At 39.8% G+C, this 25,719-nt stretch overlaps 1 protein-coding gene across 1 annotated transcript in view; it reads right to left on the bottom strand.

The window, feature by feature from the left end:
- The window catches only part of LOC127638276 (NT-3 growth factor receptor-like), a 281,479-nt gene that overhangs the window by 198,590 nt on the left and 57,170 nt on the right, over positions 1 to 25,719 (bottom strand). The window contains exons 2-3 of the mRNA XM_052119739.1: positions 23,641 to 23,715; positions 17,116 to 17,187 (exon numbers count right to left, since the gene is read on the bottom strand). Coding sequence (XP_051975699.1) covers positions 17,116 to 17,187; positions 23,641 to 23,715 — 147 coding nt within the window. The remainder of the gene's footprint in view (positions 1 to 17,115; positions 17,188 to 23,640; positions 23,716 to 25,719) is intronic.

Raw genomic sequence — 25,719 nt, 5'->3', positions numbered from 1 at the left:
TTTTCATGCATTTATTTATTTTGTGGAATTTGATCATTTTCCACAGCACACCTGACAATCTTTCACGGCACGCAAGTGTGCCACGGCACAGTGGTTGAGAAACATTGACCTATGGGCCACTATCTGAGGGGACGGTTTGTAACGGGGTTGCCGGCCCGTTGGGAGGCAAGAAGGGTTCTGCAATTCCTGCCAAAGTGCTCCACTCTTTAGTGCCGTTACTTAATGATAGTTCTATAGCCCTTTCTTCAACTTCCTGTGGGTTTTAATTAGATCATTAGCAGAACAGATTTAATTATAGCACAGGTAAGTGTGCGGCACACTAGATGCGCACCTGGCAAACTTGGTCCATCATCAAAAAATTGGGAGCAGAGGAGCCGGGTTTTCCAAGTGCTGGCAGTGTGTTGGGCTGCAGTGTCCTAATGGGAATACGGAATCATAATGAATTATTATATTAATACCCTGGTAGGAGCTAAACATCAGTTTCCTTGGAGCAGTAAAGCAGCAGGGATGCTGATCTTTGATCTGACTGTTCCACTTGGTTCAACTGGTCTTGATTGGTGTATCGTTTTCAAAAATGTATGTGCACTTTTACCACTTTCATCCATAGGTACAGTAGGGAGATAAGGAGAGAATGAGATAGACAAATGATGCAAGCCAGATTCGAAGTTGCATTGTCCACAAGAGCACCTCAGCTCAACATATAAATTACTCAGCTCAATTTATGACTGAGTAGCCCCACTGACAGTAAAATTGCACATTAGTCAGGCAGACAAGCTTGCCATATTAGTTTTGCCCCTGATATTTTTCATTAACTTCACTGGCTGTTATAGTCTATTTGCCAAATGAATATGCACAGTTTACTATGATGATGCAAATGGGGTACAATGGGGATTTGACGTTCTTCTTGGCACCAAACAAACGCGAATTGTGCATACTGAACATGGCAGTCAGAGAGGAACAAATAAACTGACGCAAACAATGATATTTGTCTACGCAGAGCTGTCAGCTCTACTGTCAAGTGGCTGTGTTTGTATGCATAAATGTGCATCTCTCTGTCTCTCTCTTTTATGTCTCACAAATCTCTCCATCACTCTTACCCAAAACCCCTCCAACAGTCATTTTCTCTTTTTCCTCCAAAACACACTGTAAAACACTTCAAGGAGTAGTTATCAACACCATTCGTGTTCAATGTATGAAAAAAGGCTTATAGTATGAGACTACCATTCTGTCTAACATCTCTTTTGTGTTATAAGGAAGAAAGAAATTCATACAGTGAACAATTCCTTCATCACCCTCTGCATTTCTTCCATACTGCTGGTTTTTCTCATTATACCTTGTGCTTACCGACTGCTTAAGTGGATGCCAGAAAAAGAGGTCTGTAAAAATAATGCTGTGTATGTTGACATGCTCAAGGTTTGGTTTGCAGGAGGTAACAGTTACGTTGCCATCATGGGGGCCTGCAACAGAAGTATTGATCCATACTGTGTCAGCCAGGTTGGGGTGACCTCCCAGGGGAGAGAACAGGCTATGCCCGGCTTATCTGAGCATCGCAGCCCATTAGCCCAGCTGATACAGGAAGCAAGGGTCTTGCAAAAAAGAAGGTAACAGCCCAGTGACTCAAAATGGGAGTTTTAGTTCCAATAGGCAGATTGTGTGTTTTTGTTTGTGAATACACTATGTCTTAAAGGAATATTTCACCCAAAATGAAAATTATTTCGTAATTTAGTCACCCCCAAACCCGTATGACTTTATTTCTACCTGGATTTTTCATTATTTGGAAAAGAGCAGCCAGGATATTCTTCAAAATATCTATGACTTATATTTATGTTCCACAGCAGAAAGGACATTGTCTGGAATGTCTGTATTGGAATGACATGAGGGTTGATTTTGCGTAAACATTTTTCTAACCAGGCTCAACATGACAAGTTTCCAGTTTTCTGCCTCACTGAAAGCAAAATACTACGAGATGTGACAAAATAAAAGCTAAACAGAACATATTTGATGTTTTGTATGTCTATATAGAGCAGGATTTTTGACCAATAAGCCTCTAAATAGGCCAGGGCTACAAAGCGTTAGGTGTGATAAATAGAAACTGAATAATCAACATCATTTCTTATGCAGTTGTGGCAGATTAGAACAAAAATGATGTTCAATAAAGACATTGAAGACATAGAACTTGACATTTCACTTGTCACTCTATTGTGTTGCATCTTGTTAGGACACATAATAAAATACATTTGAAAGTAAAGCAAACAAGCTTTCTTTCTTTCTTTCTTTCTTTCTTTCTTTCTTTCTTTCTTTGTGTTCTCCATCCTTACTTTCTGCCTTCCTTCAATGTTTGTATTTTTCTCTCTCCCTACCTTCTATCCTTCTTATTTTTCTCTCCCTTCCTTTTTATTTTTTAAATTTCCTTCCTTCCATATTTGCTCCTTTTTTGACATGTTTCCCTTCCTTCGTTTTTATTAATTTATTAACCTTTTTTCTTTTTCTTCCTTCCATATTTCCTTCTTTCTTTGTCTTTACTTTTCCTTTCTTCTTCCTATTTTTTTCCTGCCTTCATTCATTCCTTCTTGCTTTTTCTTCTTCCTTTGTTTCCATTTTTCCATTTCCTTCATTCCTTATTTCCTTCCTTCCTTAATTTTTATTAATTTATTAAACTTTTTTTATTTTTCTTCCTTCCATATGTCCTTCTTTATTTGTCCTTCTTTTCCTGCCTTCATTCATTCCTTCTTGCGTTTTCTTTCTTCCTTCATTCCCATTTTTACTTTTCCTTCCTTCCTTATTTCCTTCCTCCCCATTTTTCCTTTTTCTTCATTTTTTATCTCTCCTTCCCTTCTTTCCTATTTTCCTTCCTTCCTTTCTATTTTTTTCTCAATCTCCTCCTTCTATCCTTCCTTAATTTTTATTAATTCCTTCCTTCCATATTTCTTTCTTTCTTTGTCATTTAGTTCCCATCCTTTCTTCCTTCTATCCTTCATTCCTTCCTTTTTGTTTTTTCCTTCGTTCCCAATTTTATATTGTCTTCCTTTATTTCCATTTTTACTTTTCCTTCCTCTTTCCATCCTTCCTTCCTTCCTTTCTATTTTTATTTGTCTCACCCCTTCCTTCTTTCTTTCCTTCATTGATATTCCTTCCTTCCTATTGTTTTTCTTTTCCTGCCTTCATTCCTTCCTTCTTGTTTTTTCTTTCATCCTTTGTTCCCATTTTTATTTTTTCTTCCTTCCTTCATTCCCATTTTCCTCTTCCGTCCTTCCTTACTAATTTGCCCTTTCTTTTCTATTTTTCCTTTCCTCCTCCCTTTTATTTTTCTCCATCCTCTCATTTTATCCTTCCTTCCTTTTTTCTTATTCTTCTTTCCATATTTCCTTCTTTCTTTGTCTTTTATTTTCCTTCCATCCTTTTTTCCTGACCTGCTTTATTCCTTACATCTTGTTTTTTATTTTTTCCTTTGTTCCATTTTTACTTTTTCTTCCTTTCTTCGTTCCCATTTTTTATTTTCATTCCTTCTTTCATTCATTCCTTCCCATTTTTTCATTTTCTTCCTTTTTTTCTCTATGATTAAATTATGACACAATTTTCATTTGGGGTGAACTATCCCTTCAAGTCTGTGAGTCAGCTGTCAAAAGGCCTTGCTTGTCACCCCAACATGCTCTCTTTCTCACGTTTGTAAGGAAGACTGTCAGAACTCTTTGGCTATAAAAAGGAACCTCCTATTTTGACATATCTCTGACAAAGAAGCCAATTAGTCCTCACTCTCATGGAGCAGACCTGTTCGCGTGTATGCCAGAGAAAGCTTTCATTTGGCAGTACAAGAACATCTCCCCACAGACGGATGACACTGATGCTGAGAGCTGAGCTGGTGGGGTGAGTGTGCAACTTTTGTAGGGGTGAATATAGGTTAGTATTATAGACTTTTTATATGTCTTTAAATATTGAAATATAATGAATAAAAACAAACAGTAAGTTATAAAAAAAAAAAAAAAAAAGATAACCGGCTTGTCCACTCCAACACATTTTTCTGCACTGCAAAATTACTAAAAGTGGATTAAAGCAAGGCTGGTTCACTCTATCACTGTGCAAACAGATGAATATTCAGGCATGGTTAATCTATGATGGAGGCTATCGCCAAAAAGGATCTCACAAAAAAAAGAGAGGGAGAGAGAGGAGTGATTCCCTTAAAAGACAACATAAACCTGCATTTGCAATTAATTTAATTTCAGTACTGTGTGATATTTCTGAATGAAACAGAATATTAAGTGGGAAATAATGAAGGGTGGGACTTGATTTTATCCATTAGTTTTTTATTTTATTATTATTATATTTATATTTATATTTATATTTATGCATTTGGCAGACGCTTTTATCCAAAGCGACTTACAGAGCCCTTATTACAGGGACAATCCCCCCGGAGCAACCTGGAGTTAAGTGCCTTGCTCAAGGACACAATGGTGGTGGCTGTGGGGCTCGAACCAGCATCCTTCTGATTACCAGATTACCAGTTATGTGCTTAGACCACTACACCACCACCACTCCTTATTACATTGGATGACACTAATAGCACAGAAATCACAAACTTCACCTTTAAAGATAAGATTCACCCTTCAAAGAAAAAAGTATCCTACTGTGACAGGTCTCTTGCTCTTTACAAAGGAGAAAGCAGGAGCCGGAGAAACAATCCAATGTGAGTCCTTTTAATTAAACACACTTTTCAACTTTCCACACAGTATCGCATTTCAGTGCACAATTACACACACCCACAGTCTCAACAGTCTGGCTCTTTTTATAGTATGAACTATAGAGGAATTGGAGCTGGTCTGTTCTTACAATGACAAAATCTCAGTTTCACTATGAACAGGGGGAAAAAAACACACCCGGCACGTCAAGGTGTTCTACAAACCCACAGCCGGCCTCTCGCCACCCACAGCTCAGAACCTCTTCACCACACACACATACACTACACAACAGCTTGTGCAGTGGGTGTCGAGGTAAGATCTGGCTGAAGGCAGCCTAACAACCTTCCCATCCAACATCCAACTGAGATGGATGGCTGAACTGTATGCTAACCCAATATTTCACTTCATGTGTGTACATCCTGTCTCATACGATGCTATTTTTGACAATGAATACAGCATCAGGTTCAGCTGTAGCCAGCAACATTTAATCACAGTAATGGAACTTGAGGTGGAAGGTAGAATTCACTCTCTTTCATTCCTTTCACAATGCTATGCTAAAACGGTTCACAGAGACTGACTACCAACCAATAACTGCAGACTTTCAGTGTGATCACATTCAAGGCAATTATGCAAATGAATATTTCATTAAATCAAGAATATAAATGTTCTTACTACAAATGGACTCAAACCAAATTATGCATATCTTTCAAAGGCTTGATGCTACAAACCTCACAAATGTTGGCAAATACAATGATTACTTCACAATTACTACAGAATTTTGATTTGCCATATTGATTAAAAACCATTGCACCCCAATTCCTGGAGATTCCATAAAGTCACCCAATCAGATTAAAGCTTGTGATTTTGAAAACCTTTTTTTTCTATTTCAGTAAGAATTATCCTGCATGGGTAAGGGTTCCCACTAGGGCTGTCAATTTAACGCAAAATTTAACGCAATTAATCGCAGTGCCCCCGGACCGTAATAAGGAAGATTCCTGAGAAATGCAAGCTTGTACTGTCACCTGTTTACTCCAGAAGTAATTGCAATTTCAGCTGTGTGGTAATGCGCAGTTTATACAGTGAAGAAAACACGTTACGTTCTTGCATTCAAAACACTTGATGGAGCGCAAATTCTAACAAAGGGATCTCAAGATGTGTTCTAATATTAAACTATATTTAACTTGACACAGTGACCTAAAAATGTTATGTTTATGATGCAATGCACCCGAGACGCTACACAAGCATGTCTGATGATAGTGTACATTGACGGACCCTTAAACAAGCCCTCATAATACATCTCGAACTGATTGACAAATTCACTTGTGAAATGGATTGCTGTGAACCAATGATTGGCTTATGATCAATAATATTAATTAATAAACAATACGTTGTATTCTAAAGCCATTTTTTGTATTGTCTTATCAATTATTAACTCTTCTGCCACAAGAATGTAATGCATTTTGATTATCTGAATATTATTTATTTTATATATATATATATATATATATATATATATATATATATATATATATATATAAAGATTACTATGTATAATTATTTCATCATTATATATTGAATTATTGTTATATGAGGGGCTTTCAGCAAATATTTGTATATGCGATTAATCGTGATTAATTAATTGGGACACCATTTAATTAATTCGATTAAAAATTGTAATTGATTGGCAGCCCTAGTTCCCACACTTTTTGACCAACAATTTTCCATGACTTTGCCATGACCATTCCAGTCATGCATGATGAAACATCCGAGGTTGTTACCCCTCCTACCAACCACCAGAAGGAGCCTTCTCCCGAATACTAACTCTGTACCATTTCTTCATTGGTTACTTCCTGTTCGAACTATAAAAATACCATTCTGTTTCCACTGTCAAGTTGCGAAGTATTGCCAGTTCACCCTGCCTTACCAAGCGTTATTCCATTGCTATTGCTTGAATGTTATTACCATTGCCTGTTTTCCTGGATTTGCTGCTTTTTGGATACCCCTTTGTTTTGTTTGCCATGTTGGACTGTCTTTTTGATTTATTGGATTATAACGCCTGCATAACGACTACCTCTATTTGCCTGCTGATTTAGATTGTTTGCTTGTGTTCTTATAAACATCCAGCACATGGATCCTAACACCATCTCCATGGCCAGTTCATTACACATGATCACTGAATAAGGATTAATACAAACCATTTTATTGAGATTTCAGGGCAGATTTCAAATCTTTAGAATTAAAGAATTTAAACAATTACAGTATGTTTTGATATTTATTTTAATAGTACTATTTTTCATCAACCTGATCTGATGAAAATCATATGCCTGCATTGACATGTTTGCAAAATTATATTATGTGGTTCATTACATGTATCAGTTTAATGTCCAATGTGTGGCGATAAAAGGGAGTACAATTTTCTCCTAAACAAGTTAAGGTTAATGCTTTATCCAGTTTTAAATTAACAAAACCTAACTTACTACCCTCAACCCTAAACCTAAAAAATTGTGTTATAAAAAGTGACATGAAAAATGCAATTAAAATGTATCACCTTACAAGTCATGCACTATAGTAAAGGTGTTTTGATGTCATAAGATCGCACTATGATGAAAACACTTATAATTATATATTTTAAACATATTTGTTTTCTACGCAAAAAATCCAGAAAGAAGCTGATGAAATGTTTTAGAGCAGACCATGAAAGAAAGACAGAAAGAAAAGAAAATAAGTTAAAGGAAAGAAAATAAATCAGTCAAGAATGATAGTGGAAAAACTTAAATAAATGATAGTGGAAAAATATAAAAAATGACAGGTGCCGTGACAGGAGAAGATACTGGGGAGTTTTGGGGACAGTGCGTACCACACATTTTTAAAAATATAACTTTACAACCCTTATAGACAGCTGACTTCATCTGTGTCACTCTGCCTGCGTCAGTTTTATGGGAACTGTCTTTCAGAAGTTTGTGATGTGGCTTTACAACGCATCAAGGGTCTTGATGAGTGACAGTCTCATTGCCGGGATTCATAGGCTCGTAATGGGAAGTAAATTGCAGTGAAAAGAACAATGTAAAATCCTGCAGGCAGGAATATGGTATAACTTCTGTTTGAATCCTGCCTCAGTACCTCAACATTTTTGTTCATGCTCTACTAGTTGATCTACTGTTCATGAACAAAAAACAAAGCTTGATTCCTGGTATTGTTAATGCTTCTATTAAGTCAATGGACTAACTTTCCAATGGATTTTCAATGGATTTACATTCCAAAAAGCATTCTGGCATAACAGCCCATTTTTGGACAGCTGTTGCTTCAGGTTCCAAAGAGTTGGTGTTATTCTCTTAAATTAATTAGTTTACTGAATAAGTTTACCCTGTTGTTTATCTGAACAATGCAGTAATGCAGTTTGTATACCAATCACACAAATGGATCACTTTCATTATATGGGGGAAAAATATTTAATGAAAGTCAATGGTGACTGAGGCTAACCTTCTGCATAACATCTCCTTCTGTGGAGATGTTGTGGAAATGATGGAGAATGTAGGTCATACAGATTTGCAACACCATGAGGGTGTCCAAATTTTCATTTTTGGGTGAACTATAACTTTAAGCTTTAGATTTCACCTGCCACAATTGAATAATGCAGTAAATGCAAATAACGCCCCCAGGAAATGCACTTAGTAATTCCGAGCCAAAGCCAATGTTTAATAAAACTCCTTGAAATCACAAACAGGCATCATCATTATTAACTAATTCATATTTCAATGAGCAAAAATGATGGCGTCAACGTATTTAATGAGTTCTCTCAAGCACTCAACTTTCATCAAGCCAAATGAAACTCCCCAGTGCAGCTCAGGGGCCTTCCAAACCCGCGGAGACAATGGAGTTTCTCCTTTACTGATGAACATTCTATCGCATTTCAGAGACGGAGACATGGCTGACTGACTAACCACAAAGTCAAAGGCTCATTTTGGAGTTCTTTCATGAGGAGGAAAAGATGTAAGCCATTTTAGCACGCTCCTCCCGTTGTGAGGGGAATAAAACAGCAGCCACATCAACGTTGGAATGAATAATAATGAGAGAGATGTATAGAGGGAGAGAGAGAGAGAATGATGGAGAAAAAGGAAACAAGTGAGTTTGCATACCAAGGCCAAAAAGAGTGGGAGGTCTATGAGTAATGGTTTTAAGAGAAAGACAAGGCAAATTAAAAAAAATAGAGAATGGCAGAGAGAAAGTTCAAGGGAATTTGGTATCAGGCTAGCGATGCAAAAAATGGGGCTACTTTAAAAAAAAAAATTGTTGTTGTTGTTCTGCAGGCTTGACATATCACATAAACTAAATTTGAATGCATTGGGTTTTTTTTTTTCAAATCAACATCCATAGGTAGAGAGTGTGAAAAGGGCTGTTTAGACCAAATTGTTCTTACAAACAATGAATAGAACAGAACACAATGCAGATGTAAGTAAAAGAAGTTCATCTAGCACACGTTTACACAGAAAAAATATTAAAAGACAGCACAGACTGTTGGTCTGGTGCCAAATTATTGTTAACTCAAATTGTATTTTCATTGACTACAATAATATGCTGTTTATGTCAGAGTAAAATGGACTACAATTAATAAATGCAGCGAAATATTGACAAAATTGTATATTTTGGTGCATTTAAGATTTTTATGAAAAGAAGACTTCCTGCAATCAGTTCGTAAAAAGGAATCTTTCCTAGAACAGTCTTTAACAGTGACATTCTGGTGCATGGATGTGCAGTGAGGTTGCTTCAATGTTTTAATGAGAGTTAGTCTCTTGTCTCCCTCTGCAATTCCTCATGGGAATAACCTTTACAACTATAAATTTATAACAAACATTCCTGGAGACCTATTGTGAACAGTCTCATATTAGCCAATTAAAGAGATGCCCCTATAAAAATCCATAAAGCAACATTTAATTTCGGCACACATGGCCATTTGACACATGAAAGCGAATGGCCCACTACAAAAATCAGGTCAACCAAAGCCTGTTGAAAGCAATAGCCTGGCATTTTGATTTCTTTGTCTTTTATCTAAAGTGGTTGAAAACAAATTTCCTTCAGCGGCTGAGGTATAAAAACAACGAATGAGCACAAGGCAACAGCACTCTCGACATACAAAATCGCAGAGCTCAATGAATCTATAGAGACTGACAAAATGTGTTGTTAAATGTGCTGTAAGTGATTTTTTTTATGAAATGACATGCTGAAAACATCCTTATTACCTGTCAGATATCACTGAAATAGGTGTCATGAAATATCACACCTGTAACAGCCCTAGGCTCGGTAAACAGAGGGGTCAAATATGTACACGGGCTGCAGACAGAGCCTTTGTTTAGCCAATCAGAAGACTTTCTGCCTATCAATCTTTTTGCACGCTCACATGGCTGCCCATATATGCTTGTATAAGTGCTGGCACGTGTCCTGCGCCCACAAAACACTCCGGGTCAGACGGCAAAATGCTCAGGGCAACTCTTCCTCATACATCCGTGTAGTTTTGGAAAGAGGGGGTGTGGTTAATTTAACGGCTAGTCTGGTGGATGTTTCAGACCTGCAAAAATCACTTACTGCATCTTTAAGGTACAGAAAATGACTAGCATGCTAACAGATAACCATATAACCACAATAATCTTGTTGTTTTGTTTTGTCATTTTTTTATTTGTGTTCCACAAAACATACTTAAAGCGTCACAGCATAGGTGTCTGATCACTAGCTAGCACTGTATGTGTTGATCCCGAAGAGAAAAACTTATGTTTATTAGAGTTCAAATTCTTAGCACTAGTGGGTCCATATCTTCAACTCCCTGTGAAAGTATAGTACTGTGCAGTATGAATGAATCATCCCCATCAAATATTTGAGGCATAAAAACTGGGAAATGATTAGAACACTGCCACTTTGTTTCCTGAGACCTGACCCCTTTTTTGAATGTTGTAAATGGCACATCTGGTCAATTTCTGAGTTTTTTCACTTGTAAAGCTCTATGAACACAACAGGCCCCACACAGGACTGAGAATAAGGGCCCAAAAAGAACCTATGGTCATCAGCCAGCCTTCTGGGTTACATTTTATAATTGTTGGCATAGAACTCTCCATCAAATACACTTACACATTGAACTTTGAACACCCAAAAGTGCTAAGAGGAATATATACCATTACATGTTGTCTTGGTCACCATTACCCAATCAGAACTTGGAAACAGTTGTCGATTTCCATGTATCCCAGCTCCCCTATGTGTAGCAGTACAAGTAGCACACTGGGAGCAGATGCATCCCTCATCAGCTTAAAGCTTGGTTCACACTATATGATTTTGGCCACAATGTTTCATCTGATACAAATTTTGGGGATAGTAAAAGATTTGTCATTGGACAAAATCAGCAATCTTCGATCGCTTAATATGACATATTATTATTATTTAATTGCCTTAATTGTGAACAATCTTAGCCTCAGGCGAAGTTCTGTCAGTGTCTGAAATTTGCTTTGCAGTCATGCAGTGTGACATCTCCAATGACGGCCAGATGATGTAAAACACCCAGTCATCACTGTCTATCAGTACAATTGAGACTTGTGTATTGTACGGTCTGAAATAATGTTTCACAGTATGCCCTTGATTTTACCCAATGTCTCACTGAGATCTTATTGCACAGCCTGACAAGCAACAATTATGAAGAACAATAAAATTGTGCAGTTTACACCTGGCTTTAGGGCACTTACACACTAGAGTAAGCTGTGAATAAGTATTTGATGGATAGGAAAGCATACAATTAATTTTGATGATCAGGGAAATGCCAGGTCCGTTTGAAATCAAGTAGGAATATAGTCAACTGTTTATTAGGTGTGTTTGTTTAGGATTGAAACTAAACCCCGCAGGATGGTGGCCCTCTAGGGCAGGTGCAGAATAGCCCCACATTTGTGAATAAGGGTTAGGGGTGGGAGTCACAAGATAACCGGCGATAAGGTCACTATACAATATTATTGCGAATCTTTATTTTTGGTGTATTGCGATTTAAAACTACAGTATATTGCAATATTTCACTCAATGTTTCTCATTCATCTTCATCTGACTCAGCTGTTTCCAAATCACCAAATGCATTGTGAAATTAATATAAAAGTGCCAGTTTACAAAACAAGGCCAGTTTATTTTCTAATATCTATGTAAAATGCAAATCCATAAGCATGTAAGACCATAATGGCTCCCTATTTCTGAGGTTAGGTCCATGTAGCTAGTGTTTCTAAAAAGATAGTATATATGAATACCATAGTAGCCTAAACACTTTAAAAACATTATTTATTACAACACAGTTTCAATACACAGAAGCAGGGCTGCACAATTAATCGAAATAAAATCGAAATTGTGATATGACCTTGTTCGATTATTAAATTGCAAAGGGCTGTGATTTAAGTAAATAAGACACAAGAAGTCCCATTTCAATGTACCATGCACTAGACTGTGTTACGTGAACTGCTGACACAGGTGCAAGCAGGCTGCTGCGTGCTAGAAGCAACTGTAACGGCCACACGTAACCCTCCCCAACGCCCCCAGAAAAAGGTGTCATATACAGACCTTAGGCTCCCAGCACCCCTAAGGGGGGAACAGGCACTACATGACCATAATGGGAGCAAGCCAGCCAGCTGCGGCCTTTTCTCAATGTTTCTCGCATAGAGCCTAAAGCGGTTAGATCTTAATGCTATGAAATGCATTGGGGAAGGTGATCTTTCACGATCCTATTCTTTCTGGGGGAAAAGACCCTGCAGAGACCACATCCTGCCCAGACTAGGGGGAGGTGATATGTGGCCCATACACCACATGGGTTGTCAAGCCACATGTGGGAGTGGTGCAGTGGCAGGTCCTACCTGATGAGGGAGGAGCTCTACAAACACAGCTGAAGAGGGACTGCCCAAGGGAGACGCTGGTGCGCTGACAGGGGAATTAAACCTGTGGAGCCCTACCCCAGTACAGAGCACTTGCGGCTCGTAGTGGGTCTGGTCGCATATTCCTCTGATGAATTTGCAGGCCAGAAGGCAAGAGAGGAAGAATATCCAGGAAGCAAGAGCTTAGTGGCTAACCTGGGAGAGAAAGAACACTGGATCATCTTGGTGAAGGGCGCTAGGTGCAAGAGGAACACCTGGTCGGCTGTTCCATATTACCGAGTTCTACCAGCTCGGACCTGACAAAACACAGGATGAGACCGACTCAACCCTGAGATTGTAGGATCTCGCAAAGGTGTTGGTGTTGCCCAGCCCGCTGCTCTGCAGATGTCTACTTAGGGAGGTACCGTTGGCCAGTGCCACAGTTCTTGTAGAATGAGCTCGAACCCGCAAGGGGGTGGGCACGGCCTGAGTCTGGAAGGCCAAGGTAATGGCGTCAACGACCCAGCGGACAGCCTCAGTTTGGAGACAGCGTTCCCTTTCCGTCATCTGCCGAAGCAGACAAAGATCTCCTAAACATCTAAAGCTCTGCGTGCGGTCCAAATAGATATGCAAAGCACATACCAGACACAGCAACGAAGGTTGGGTCTGCCTCCTCCTGGGGCAGTTTGCTTGCAGGTTCATGACCTGGTCCCTGAAGGGGGTCGTAGGAACCTTGGTCACGTAGCCTTAGGATGACATGAGTATCTGCCGAACTCCAGGCAAGTGTCGCTGACAGAGAACGCTTGCAGGTCCCCACCTCACGTGTTATCAGGAGGGCCGTCTTCAAGGAGAGGGACAGGAGCTCAACTGAGTCAAGCGGCTCGAAGGGGGGTCTCTGAAGGCCCAAGAGGACCACTGAGAGATCCCAGCAGGGGAACAGGCTTGGCTGGGGAGGATTCAGCCTCTGGGTGCCTCTAAGGAACCTGATAATCAAGTCATGCTGACACAAGGACTTGGCGTCCACTGTGTTGTGGTGGGCCGTGATAGCAGCTACATAAACCTTCAAGGTAGAGGGGGACAGCCTCCCTCTAACCTCTCTTGCAGGAATGAAAGCACTGACCGAACTGCGCATTTCTGCGGGTCTTCGGACCAGAAAGAACACCAATTTGCAAACAAGCACCACTTTAGGGTGTAAAGCTGCCTGGTAGAGGGAGCTCTGGCTTGGTTGATCGTGTCAACAACCACAGTTGTTAGGTCACTCAGATCTTCTGCATCCCGTCCAGGGGCCAGGCGTGGAGGTTCCAGAGGTTTGGGCGCGGATTCCAGAGGGTGCCCCAGCCCTGGGAAAGAAGGTTATTCCTTAGGGGAATTTGCCAGGGAGGTGCTGTCGCAAATCTCAACCATGTTTAGCCATAGGTGACATTCCTGTCACCTATGACACGTGGCTATGAGCGGCACCCTGACCCGAGAAACCAATCGACTAGCCGTGAGGGGTGGCGGAAGTTTCCAGTCCAGCCTTGCGCTTACGGCGGTCAGGGAAAGCATAGCGGACATACGTGCGTCAGCCTCAGACTGGGCGAGCAGACCCGAAGGTGGCAGCCCAGACGAGTAATTAGCACCAGATGCCGCTGTGACTGCGTGCTGAGGAGGCGGATGGTTCGTGTAGATGTACCCGGCGAAACTGAGCCTGTTGCTCTGCCCATATTACTTTCATCGCAGGCCGTGCTGGCCTTAATACCGTAGGAAGAAGGCGCGGCGTGGGAGGCGGCTGAAGTGCGGCACGATCGCAATGTTGCCATGGCTAGGTTCTCACAATGAGAACATAAACCATTCATAAATGCTGCCTCCGTGTGATGGCAGCCCAGACACGCGAGGCAGCGCTTATGACCATCAGAAGTGGAGAGAAAACAGCCGCATCCAGGATCTACACAGAGGCGGAAAGACATCTTTAAAAAGAGGCGTTCTGAAAAGGATGTTCAACGCCTGCTGTGTATTGCTCTTTTGTGAATGAAAATACTCTTTTCGAGGGGAAAGATACTTCTCTTTTAGAGGTATACACTCTTTTACAGAAGCGCTGTCGAAGCGCCCAGGGGTGTGGACTGCACTGATTGCTGAGAGGGAGAAAGCCGCTGTAACGCGGCGTAGATCCAACAGCAATGTTCTGATAGAGGTGAGTGGAACAGTAGTGAGACTCAGCTTGCTGCTGCACAACCGCTCAGCTCAGAAGAAAAAATCTGACTGACAGATGCACACCCGCTTCCCTTTATACCTGTATGTCCGGGGGCGGGACATGAAAATTCTGTATGCAAATTTCTCATTGGCCTTTTCTCAAGTTCAGAGGTACGCGAGGCTCTCAAGAAAGACCCCTTGTTTCAGTGTGAGTGACAGAAGGGGAACCCCAGTAGTCTTTTGGCAGTTGTACATGTGAAAAACATGTGTGTATATATATATATATATATAAAATATATATCATTTTTGTATTTGTCCATCATAATCACATTTCAAATCACAATCGCAATATTTTCAAAATTATCACAATATGACTTTGTCCAAATCGTGCAGCCCTACACAAATGTATAATAGATTTCACCTAAAAGGTTATTTTATATGACACTAAAAATACATTTCCTATAACATTGTAAAACATTTTAGTAAGGGAGAGTGATTATGTGTAAAGCATGTTAACTGCACCTTCTAAGTCATTTAATTCCTAGATCGATTTGGCCAGGTCAATTTTTTTCCCCATCACCATAATATTAATGTTGAAATCTTTTTACCATATTATAGATATTTGGCATGCAAATATTGATACAATATCAAGAGTAAAAATATCACAATGCTTTAACATATCAATATTTTTCACCACCTCTAATAAGGGAGTTTGTAGACTAAAAAGGTAAAGTAGGACAGTTTGGGGTTGGCAGACATAAGGGTTAGGGCTTTGTTAGCCTATAAGAGCCCTTCCTCCAATGGGCCTACAAGTGAACACAAGGGTTGAATTTGCAGACTACCACTGCCCAGGTCCTACCTTAAGCATGACATTAAATTATTTGCCTGAATACCATACTAAAGTGTTTACAGTTGACATATGTAGTGACAAATACATGCCACAAAGTGATTTTGAACATTCTGTAGGGGAGACATTCCTTGGGATCCCTCACCAATACACACATTCTTATGCATCACTTTATGACAGAACGAAAATAAGCAATGCATTTGCAGGCTGTAATAGACAGCTCAAATTGGGGCGAACTGTGTGGAGGTGACAGTTTGCGACTCCTTTCCACCACTCACCAGCAGGAAATTGGGCAATAACAGACCTGTCATACTCGTCCTATTCAGCCTTCATTAAGTAAATCATCTCTCTGACTCATTCTCTCACTTTCTCATTTCATTCTCCCCCACAACTCGGACAACTCTACCTCAAACAGCCTTTGTTTATTCAGAGCACACAACAGAGAGTCTTTGCTGACTGTTGGAATCAGGAAGTGCATGAGCAATCTAACAGAATTTCAAGAGACACTGCCACTTTGTGGTTCTGACAGTTAAGCCAATTATCGAAAGGAGTCATTTTGGTCAAGCAATTTAAAGCCTTAAACGACTATAGACAAAGACGATATGTTAACAAGCACTCTGCAAAGATGGTGTTTAGAGATTAAAATTAATTTACGTTTCTTCTGGGTGACACGTCAGCTCAATTTAAGAAACACAATTTCATGACGACTTACCCTGTGGGGAAAAAAAAATGCTTAAACCAGCCTAAGATGATTTGCTGGTCTAAGATGGTTTAGGCTGGTCTAACTGGTCTTACACAATGACAATCTGAGAAGTGCTCAAAAAACCTTTAAAATCAGACAGTCTTACTGGGCCAGAATGGAAGACCAGCTAAGACCACCAAACCATCTTTGACTGATTTATGATTTTTTTCAGCAGGGCACAGTAAAAGACTGTGATTATGAGGAGTGTAAATAAGGTACTCAAAGCTTAAGATAGCAGGCTTGCTATCCAATAACCAAATAACCACCATTTTAAGGTTGCCAACTCACTAGCATTGTCATTTGATTGTAGAAAGGTGACACTTTGCTTGACAAAGGGTAACAGCATAGGTGTCTCTCTGCTAGAATGCATTTTTTGGCTTATATTCTCAATTTCAAATCATAAAACAGCCATAGACAAAGACAATATGTTAACAAGGACTCTGAAAAGCTGCTTTTTGGAGATTAAAACCAACTTTGGTATCCACTAGGTGATTTGTAAGCTCACTTTGATAAATGGCTGCGGGAGGAGTTCAGTAAGCTGTTTCAGAGAACTTCATCATAATAAATTATGCATGAAGTGGCAAGGCATCTCTTAATAAAGGGGTTGTAAGTCATGATACTGAGAAGATTTTGCAAAGCATCCAAAGACAGAAAATGCATTGTACCCATTTGCTAAACATGGCCTATTTGAGGAGATATATTGCCTACTGTAGACGAACCTGAGTTTACGATCCATCTTTAACAGTATGAGAGTGAATCAGGCTTAGAAAACTTCCAAATGAGTTGTTTAATCAGAAGAAGACTTTAGAAAATTCTGGAACTCACATGTAGCGCAGGTTGGGGTTCTGAGCAAAGGCTCTTGGCTGAATCACACGTAGGTTGCAGTTCACAATGGACCTGGAATAGAAATGACAAGTAAAAATGTATGAGTATTTTCCAAAACCAGCAGCATCCTGCTGGAAAATAGAAGGGTTTTAGAGGGGATTTTTCAGCTGGTCAAACTGGGAGTAAAGTTAACTAACAGGCTGAACCAGTTTAGCATTAGCTTGGCAAGGCTGTAAGATCATCTTAAACCAGCTAAGAGGCTAAGGCCAGCAAACCCATTTAGGCTGGTTTAATATATTTCTCCAAAGAAGGAACCCAAAAGCTTAATATGCATTTGGGTTCCAAAACAAGGAACCCAAGCATTGCATTCTGTTATGACATTGATTGCAAAATATGTGATTGTATCTATGGAAACCTTAATGCTGCTTATACAATGAAATAAAACATCAACAATGTTTGGCAAAGGACAATTAGGTTATGCTAATGTCAAATGCCTTGCTAAGTTGCTTCGATTAGCCTAAAATAATTTAGAGATGAATCATGCACCTAAGAGTAGGTGCATTGGTAAAAAATGATGACCAGTTCATGTCATTTTAAATGGATCTGACAGCAGCTAGTGGCTAACCGGGCTGCTAATTGCCTTGCTTTCTCACAGCAGATTTGGGTAAAAGTGGAAGTAAAAGGGAAAAACATCATCTAATCTTCTTTTCCAGTCTGTCTCTTCTCCTCAAGGAGTGTCATTAAGGGCAGAATATCATCAAGAGCCTGCATCCTTGCTCCCAGAGTTATTTACGCTGGCAGCTGGAATCAATTATGTATATTGAAAAAAACATTTACATTGGCATTTGTAAGATTTTGATTTGCACGGAGCACTCTCTTGTCATTACAAGCATGTGAGGGAGTGATTACATCAAAGTATTTCTTTAAGCATCATGTTAAAGAAGTAGGATCGACGAACATGATTCATGTCTGCTAAGATGGACCCACAGATGGCCGCCTCGGTGTGGAGCTCTCCATTTCTTTTGCTGTTTTTGTTTGTTTGTCCTGTGTTTAGTAATTTATTTACGATCAGTTTTACCAGAGACAAGCTGCTGAATATTTCGACAGCACACGCCAGACTATCTTTTACTAGTTTTTGATTATTCTGTTGAACATTCTGTTCTGTTGGACATTTTAGTCGAAGGAGCTGCGGTGCTGTACAAGCACACTAAAAAATGCAAACGTGGCAAGCGAGCCAGAGCTCTGGTCAAGCTCCGACAGTGCGGCTTTTGAACCGTTCTGCCAAGCATCCATCTAGCGAATCTCTGCTCTCTTCCTAACAAAACAGACAAAGTACTTCTCCTCACCCACATAAATAAGGATTTTGCAAATTCTGCTGCATTGTGCTTTACAGAAACCTGGCTGAGTGAAGCCATTTTGGACAGCGCATTACATCTGCCGGGCTTCCAGCTGTTCAGAGCGGATCACACCGCAGAGTTAACGTGGAAAATGAGAGGTGGTGGAACGTGTTTTTACATCAACAAATGTTGGTGTACAGATGTAACGACGCTGAAGAAGATTAGAAGATCCTAATTTTAAGGCAATCTTCATAAACTGCAAGCCTTTCTACTCGCCATGGGAGTTTTCCCTGTGTATTCTTTTGAGTGTCTATATTCCTCCACACGCGTGCGTGATCACAGCGCTGCAACAGCTGGCTGATCAGATCACAGACACGGAACAACAACACCTAGACTCATTTATTATTATTCTTGGATATTTTAACAAATCTCACATGTGAACTGCCCAAATAAAGACAGGACGTTACATGCCCCACCAGAGACAGAAATGCACTGGATCATTGCTATACAACAATAAAGGATACATATCGCTCTGTCCCACAAGCTTTAGGACTCTCTGATCACTGCCTGGTTCATCTTCTTCTGACCTACATGCAGAAAATAAAATCAGCTAAACCTGTAGTAAAGACTGTAAAAAAGTGGACCATTGAAGCAGAGCTGGAATGACGGCACTGATTGGAGTGTTTTTGAAGCTGCAGCCACTGACCTGGACGAGTTCACAGATACTATGATATTATACAAAACAACGACAAACCATGGTGTACAGCAAAACTCAGGCAGCTTCGTCAGGCCAAAGAGGATGCTTACTGAATTGGGGATAAAATATTGTACAATCAGGCCAAAAACAAACTTACAAAGGAGATTAGATGGGCTAAAAGGAGCTATTCTGAAAAGCTGAAAAACACCATCCCCCAACACTGTAGGGATTTAACAACAGGCTGACCACCAGAATGTGTTTTACTGTAGATTTGAAAAGCCCAGTAACACACCCCACACCTGCTCCGATCTTCACAACACACAGTCTTTTACAACTCCTGCCACCACCCTCCTCCCCTCTCCTGCTACTCAACATGCAATTAAGATCTGTGAAGAGTATGTGTGATGGGTATTCCGGAAACAGAAGACAAGAAAAGCACAAGGCCCCGATGGTGTTTCACACACTTGTCTAAAATCCTGTGCTGACCAGCTGGCCCCAATCTTTACACAAATGTTCAACAGATTACTGGAGCAATGTTAAATTACATATTGCTTCAAATTCTCCACAGTAATCCCAGAAGAAGCCCAAGATCAAAGGACTTAATGACTGTAGACCCATCGCTCTGACGACTGTGGTCATAAAATCATTTGAGAGGCTGGTGTTGGCCCACTTGAAGGAAATCACTCAACTCTTTCTGGATCCCCTTCAATTTGCTTATAGAGCAAACATGTCTGTTGATGATGCAGTCAATATGGGACTACATTACATACAGGATATAGACAGACCAGGGACTTATGCAATGATATTATTTGTTGACTTCAGATTGGCTTTTAACACCATCGACCCTTCTCTCCTATGGAATAAATTAAACCAGCTCTCTGTTTCCGGCTCTATCTGTCAGTGGATCACTAGCTTTCTGACAGCAGCTAATGAGAATGGGGAAATTCACCTCCAGCACATGTACAATCAGCACTGGTGATGTGTGCTCTCCCCACTACTCTTCTCCCTCTACACAAATGACTGAACCACCAAAGACCCTCTGTCAAGCTACTGATGTTGCAGACGACACTACGGTCACCGGCCTCATCCAAGATGACAGTGAGTCTGCAAACAGAAGGAAGGTAGAACAGCTGACCGGTTGGTACAATCAAAACAACCTGGAGCTGAACACGCTCAAAACAGTGGAGATGATAGTGGACTTTAGGAGGAACACCCCAACATTAACCCATCACCCATTCTGAACAGCACTGTGGCAGCAGTGGAGTCATTCAGGTTCCTAGGCACTACCATCTCACAGGACCTGAAGTAGGAGACCCACAGAGACTAAATTTTGAAAAAGGCCCAGCAGAGGATGTACTTCCTTTGCCAGTTGAGGAAGTTCAACCTTCCACAAGCGCTGCTGATAGAGTTCAACTCAGCAATCATTGACTCTGTCCTCTGCATTTCTATAACTGTCTTGTTTGGTTCAGCTACCAAGTCAGACATCAGAAGATTTCAAAGGATAGTTTGGACTGCTGAGAGGATTATTGGTTCACCCCTACCCACCCGCAAGAACTGTACACATCCAGAGTGATGAAAAGGGCTGGCAAAACCACTCTTGACCCCATTCACCCAGCACACTTCCTCTTAGAACTGTTGCTCTCTGGCCGGCAACACAGAGCAATGAGCACCAAAACAGCCAAGCACAGGAACAGATTTTTCCTTCAAGCCATCCACCTCAAGAACAGTTAAAACTGCCCACAAATAGATTCCTTTTGTCAATACAACCATGTGCAATATTCAATCCATCCATCTACTGTATATCTCATTTATATTTTTTAACATATCCTACTTCTTTAACTCTTTCCCCGCCAGCGTTTTTAAAAAAAGTTGCCAGCCACCGCCAGGGTTTTTGACGATTTTCGCTAAACTTTAATGGCCCGCAGAATATGTTCTTCCATGAATATATGAAGATGCTATATATCACAATAAATATCTGAGCCTCTGCTTTTAGGCAAAAAAAAACGATTTTATTTTATCTTCATTTGTTCTTTTTTTATTGCGACATGAACAGAGGTCGGTTTTGTCAAAAAACAACATTTCAGACAAAAAGCTGAGAAAAAGGCATGTTTATGTCTGATATTTTGAGCTTCTCAATACTCCACTTCTTCATGTTTGAGACGATCGCAGTCTGTTTCTTTGATCAAAGAGTTGCGTACTCTTTCAAAACATGCGCAGGGGTCTTCCTTACCGTATAACACCTAAAACACGGAAACCCGGAAAATTCCGTGTTTGGCGGGGAAGCGTTTTTTCATAAAACACGGAAAATTCCGTGTTTGGCGGGGAAAGAGTTAATATATTACATCACCTGCACATAACTGTATATATGTTAATATTCTAACAACATTATTGTGCTATTGTATATTTCTTTTTTAACTGTTATATCTTATTGATTTATATTTCATGTCACTATATGTATATATGTTTAAATGTATATGTTTGTATGTATATACATTGCATTCTCTTGCACCGGAAGCTTCTGTCACCATGTCACATTCCTTGTGTGTGTGTGTGTGTGTGTGAGCGTGTATTTTTCACTTTGTGGGGACCAAATGTCCCCATAAGGATAGTAAAACCCGAAATTTTTGACCTTGTGGGGACATTTTGTCGGTCCCCATGAGGAAAACAGCTTATAAATCATACTAAATTATGTTTTTTGAAAAGGTAAAAATGCAGAAAGTTTTCTGTGAGGGTTAGGTTTAGGGGTTGGGTTAGGTTTAGGGGTTGGGTTAGGTTTAGGGGATAGAATATAAAGTTTGTACAGTATAAAAACCATTATGTCTATGGAAAGTCCCCATAAAACATGGAAACACAACGTGTGTGTGTGTGTGTGTGTGTGTGTGTGTGTGTGTGTGTGTGTGTGTGTGTGTGTGTGAGCGTGTATTTATCACTTTGTGGGGACCAAATGTTCCCATAAGGATAGTAAAACCCGAAATTTTTGACCTTGTGGGAACATTTTGTTGGTCCCCATTAGGAAAACAGCTTATAAATCATACTAAATTATGTTTTTTGAAAATGTAAAAATGCAGAAAGTTTTCTGTGAGGGTTAGGTTTAGGGGTTGGGTTAGGTTTAGGGGATAGAATATAAAGTTTGTACAGTATAAAAACCATTATGTCTATGGAAAGTCCCCATAAAACATGGAAACACAACAAGTGTGTGTGTGTGTGTGTGTGTGTGTGTGTGTGCGTGTTTTTGTGATTTACGAGGACAATTTTGTAAGTTACAAACTGGTAATTACAAGGTTATTATGCTATAAATGTGATTTATGAGGACATTTCTAGTGTCCCCATAATTCAAATCGCTTAAAAATCATACTAAACAATGTTTTATTGAAAATGTAAAAATGCAGAAAGTTTTCTGTGATGATTAGGTTTAGGGGTTGTGTTAGGTTTAGGGGATAGAATCTATAGTTTATACAGTATAAAAGTCATTATGTCTATGGAAAGTCCTCATAATGATAGGTAGACCAACATATGTGTGTGTGTGTGTGTGTGTGTGTGTGTGTGTGTGTGTGTGTGTGTGTGTGTGTGTGTGTGTGTGTGTGTGTGTGTGTGTGTGTGTAAGCATACTTGGCAATAAAGCACATTCTGATTCTGATACGGATGCTGATAATCACTGTTTGACTTCCAATTGTGACCAAATCAGAGGTCTCAAACCACACTGCAAATGTCAAACCAGGCCTAAAACCCCACATTTATACATCACTGACAACTGACAATCTTAGCAAAAGGGCCAGAGCTGAAGTGAAGAATCAATTATTTAGCAAATATAATCTTTTAGCAGGTTCCCCCAAACTGTGTGACTGTGACCAAGTTCTGCCCTGTCCCCTTGAGTCAAAGTAAAAGTAGGAACTAGCCTTGTACAGGTGAGAGCTAATCAATAATGAGAACCATATTAATCTTTGCTTCGGGTCTCCAAGAACAGGCTGAGCTGTGAAGGGAAGAAGATGAAGTTGAGGGGCTCTTGTGAAGAGGGAGTAAGCTATACTTATGAGGAACCAGGTGGAGAGGCGGTGGCAATAAGTGAAGATATGAGTATTACGACAGCAGAGTGGATGAGGTAAAGCGAGTTAGTCTCCATCGCATGACCAGATGGAGGGATTTAGGGGATGTAATTAAATTTTCTGGCTACTTCAGCAGCATTATTAGATCATTTTAAAGCAGGCCTTGGGGAGGCAAGTTTTTATGTGAGGCTGGCTAGAAAAGATTTTTGATGCCACTAGTAAACTAAAAAAATGCAAATGCAAGCCTGACACTGCTACCAATACGATTCTACAGATGTCACATCAAAAAGCTCTCTTTGGGGACTTGATTGGAAGATTATTTTATTTGAAGTGTGACGACATCCCCGTTTGACCGCTTTTATCACAGCAATCAATGTGCTCAGTGGCGCAAAGTGCTAAGTGAGATTTGCATTGCTTTAATGGAGTGTGTGCTAACTGTGGTACTCACAGTCTATGAAGTCCAGTGTAAAGCTCCATGTCAACATCTCTTAGCATCTGCAAACCGGACCAGTTCTCAATGTGTCTGTAAAACAAATCCAGAATATAGAATTAGAGCATAATAATTAACAAATCACACTCCCTTAGTGATAGTGATATTAAAATGAAAATGGTCTTCATTTCCTCACCATCATGTTATTTTAACCTGTATGACTTTTGCTTATTCATGGAACACAAAGGGAGATGTTAGATAAAAAAAATTTGGCACTGACAGCTGTCACACATGTAATTCTGCCACCAAACTCACACCATTGAATGAGCCAGTGTTGCTATGTCTGGCCACTTGAACAAACAGAGCAAAATTATTGATAGCACCACAGAGCCACAGTGTTTACCCTATTCTGGAAAATCAATATATGAATGGCTTACTTAAAGTTGTCTCTACACATTCAACTGTGATAGGAGGAAGTATTTAACATCAAAGAAATTACACACTTCACATTTAAGTACAAAAATAGAAAACGTTCATGATTTTTATTGCAAAAGCCAGACTGCAGTGACTGAACAACAAGACCTTCACAGCAGCTGTGACAAGAGCCAGCTAGCATCATGATTTGAGTGTGTGTGAATTAGCACCCATTACAACACAGACTCTGAAAAATAATTTTTTTCCAAAGTTTTGCCAATGCCAAAACTATGTTTCTAGAAGTTTCTGCTGTTTCCAAGCTCAAACTCTTTGGGCATCCTCTGCTGAACACAGCAGCTCAAGAGAAAATGAGGTCTTGCCATTTTAAGTGGAATATTTAGCTACAGTTATCTAATGGTTGTAATTGAATATGTTTACCTTCTGAAAACCAAGCAAATATGAATGTAAATCTGCTGCTAAACTTGACAGCTTGTAGATTTGAATTTGAGAACTTAAACAAATGTCAATTGAAATTTACACTCACAGCCCATATGAAACTAAATAAAATATAACAAAACCTAAAGTTGAATGTTGCAATCTGCACACACAGACAACAATCTAAAACCTGTGTTTTGAATTCAAACTTCCAGACAAATAGTCATAAATGTGTAACATGGCATTCACATAAAAACAATAACAGAAACAAATATTGCGAATATTTGCTTTTGTACTTTAATTTAGTTTTGCAGTACAACCATATGTCTGCACTTACAACCACTCAAATCTGGCACTACAACTTCAACTTTACTTTTGCGAAAATTCTGTAGTAAAACTCACTCGTGCACATGTAAGTGCAAATACGCGAAAGCAGGGAGCCGGGGTCTGGTGGGGACATTGATGTTGTGACTACTAACAAAAGTGTGAGCAATCGATGCCAGACCAATCGTAATTTATTATTTTAGAACACCATTATGTCATGCAACAGCACCAGCACCATGTTTGTAGACCAAAGGACGTCTGAAAGACCCTCTTGGATCCAGAAAAGTGTTTTCCTAGTGTCGGTGACCACGGGTTTTAGACAAACAGCAGGAGGCAACTGCATCACTAGTATCTGTCTCCCGCTTGGCCAGTGAGCCAGAGAGGATGGCCTGAAGACATGTGTGTACATACCAGGACCCCATTATAACAGCAAATAAACAGTGTGCTCCACAGGGAAGAAATGCCAGTAAACAATTAAAGACAGAAGCAGTGGTGCAACAATGGACTATATAAATAAATAACCATTTCATGATTTCCCAACTTTTGCTGTTAGTCAAAAATGTTGACAAGCAAGCACATCAGGTAATTGTGGACCAAGTAACAGGAGAATAGGATTGTTTTTCACTGTTTTTATTTATTTATTTTTTAGTTTGTCTTGCAAATTGGTGTAAAAAAGTGCAGGTCATTGTGTCCCTCCCAGCATAATTTTTTAAGCTAGTCACTCTCGATAAAACTGCACCTGTCAAAAAAACTGGACTAATATAATATATTCATGTTTAGTGACTTATGCAAGGAATATTCCGAATATGTGTCAACATATGGAGTTCTTGGGACAGAAAAAAAACCTAGAAAAATTCTGATGGTAACTTTTCCACTGAGGTAAATGTCATTAGAAGACAAGTTGACAAATGTTTTTTGCATTTA

Source organism: Xyrauchen texanus, chromosome 46 (assembly GCF_025860055.1).
Source record: "Xyrauchen texanus isolate HMW12.3.18 chromosome 46, RBS_HiC_50CHRs, whole genome shotgun sequence".
Taxonomy (NCBI): domain Eukaryota; kingdom Metazoa; phylum Chordata; class Actinopteri; order Cypriniformes; family Catostomidae; genus Xyrauchen; species Xyrauchen texanus.
The sequence above is the reverse complement of the archived record's forward strand: the minus strand, read 5'-3'. Positions and strand labels throughout refer to the sequence as shown.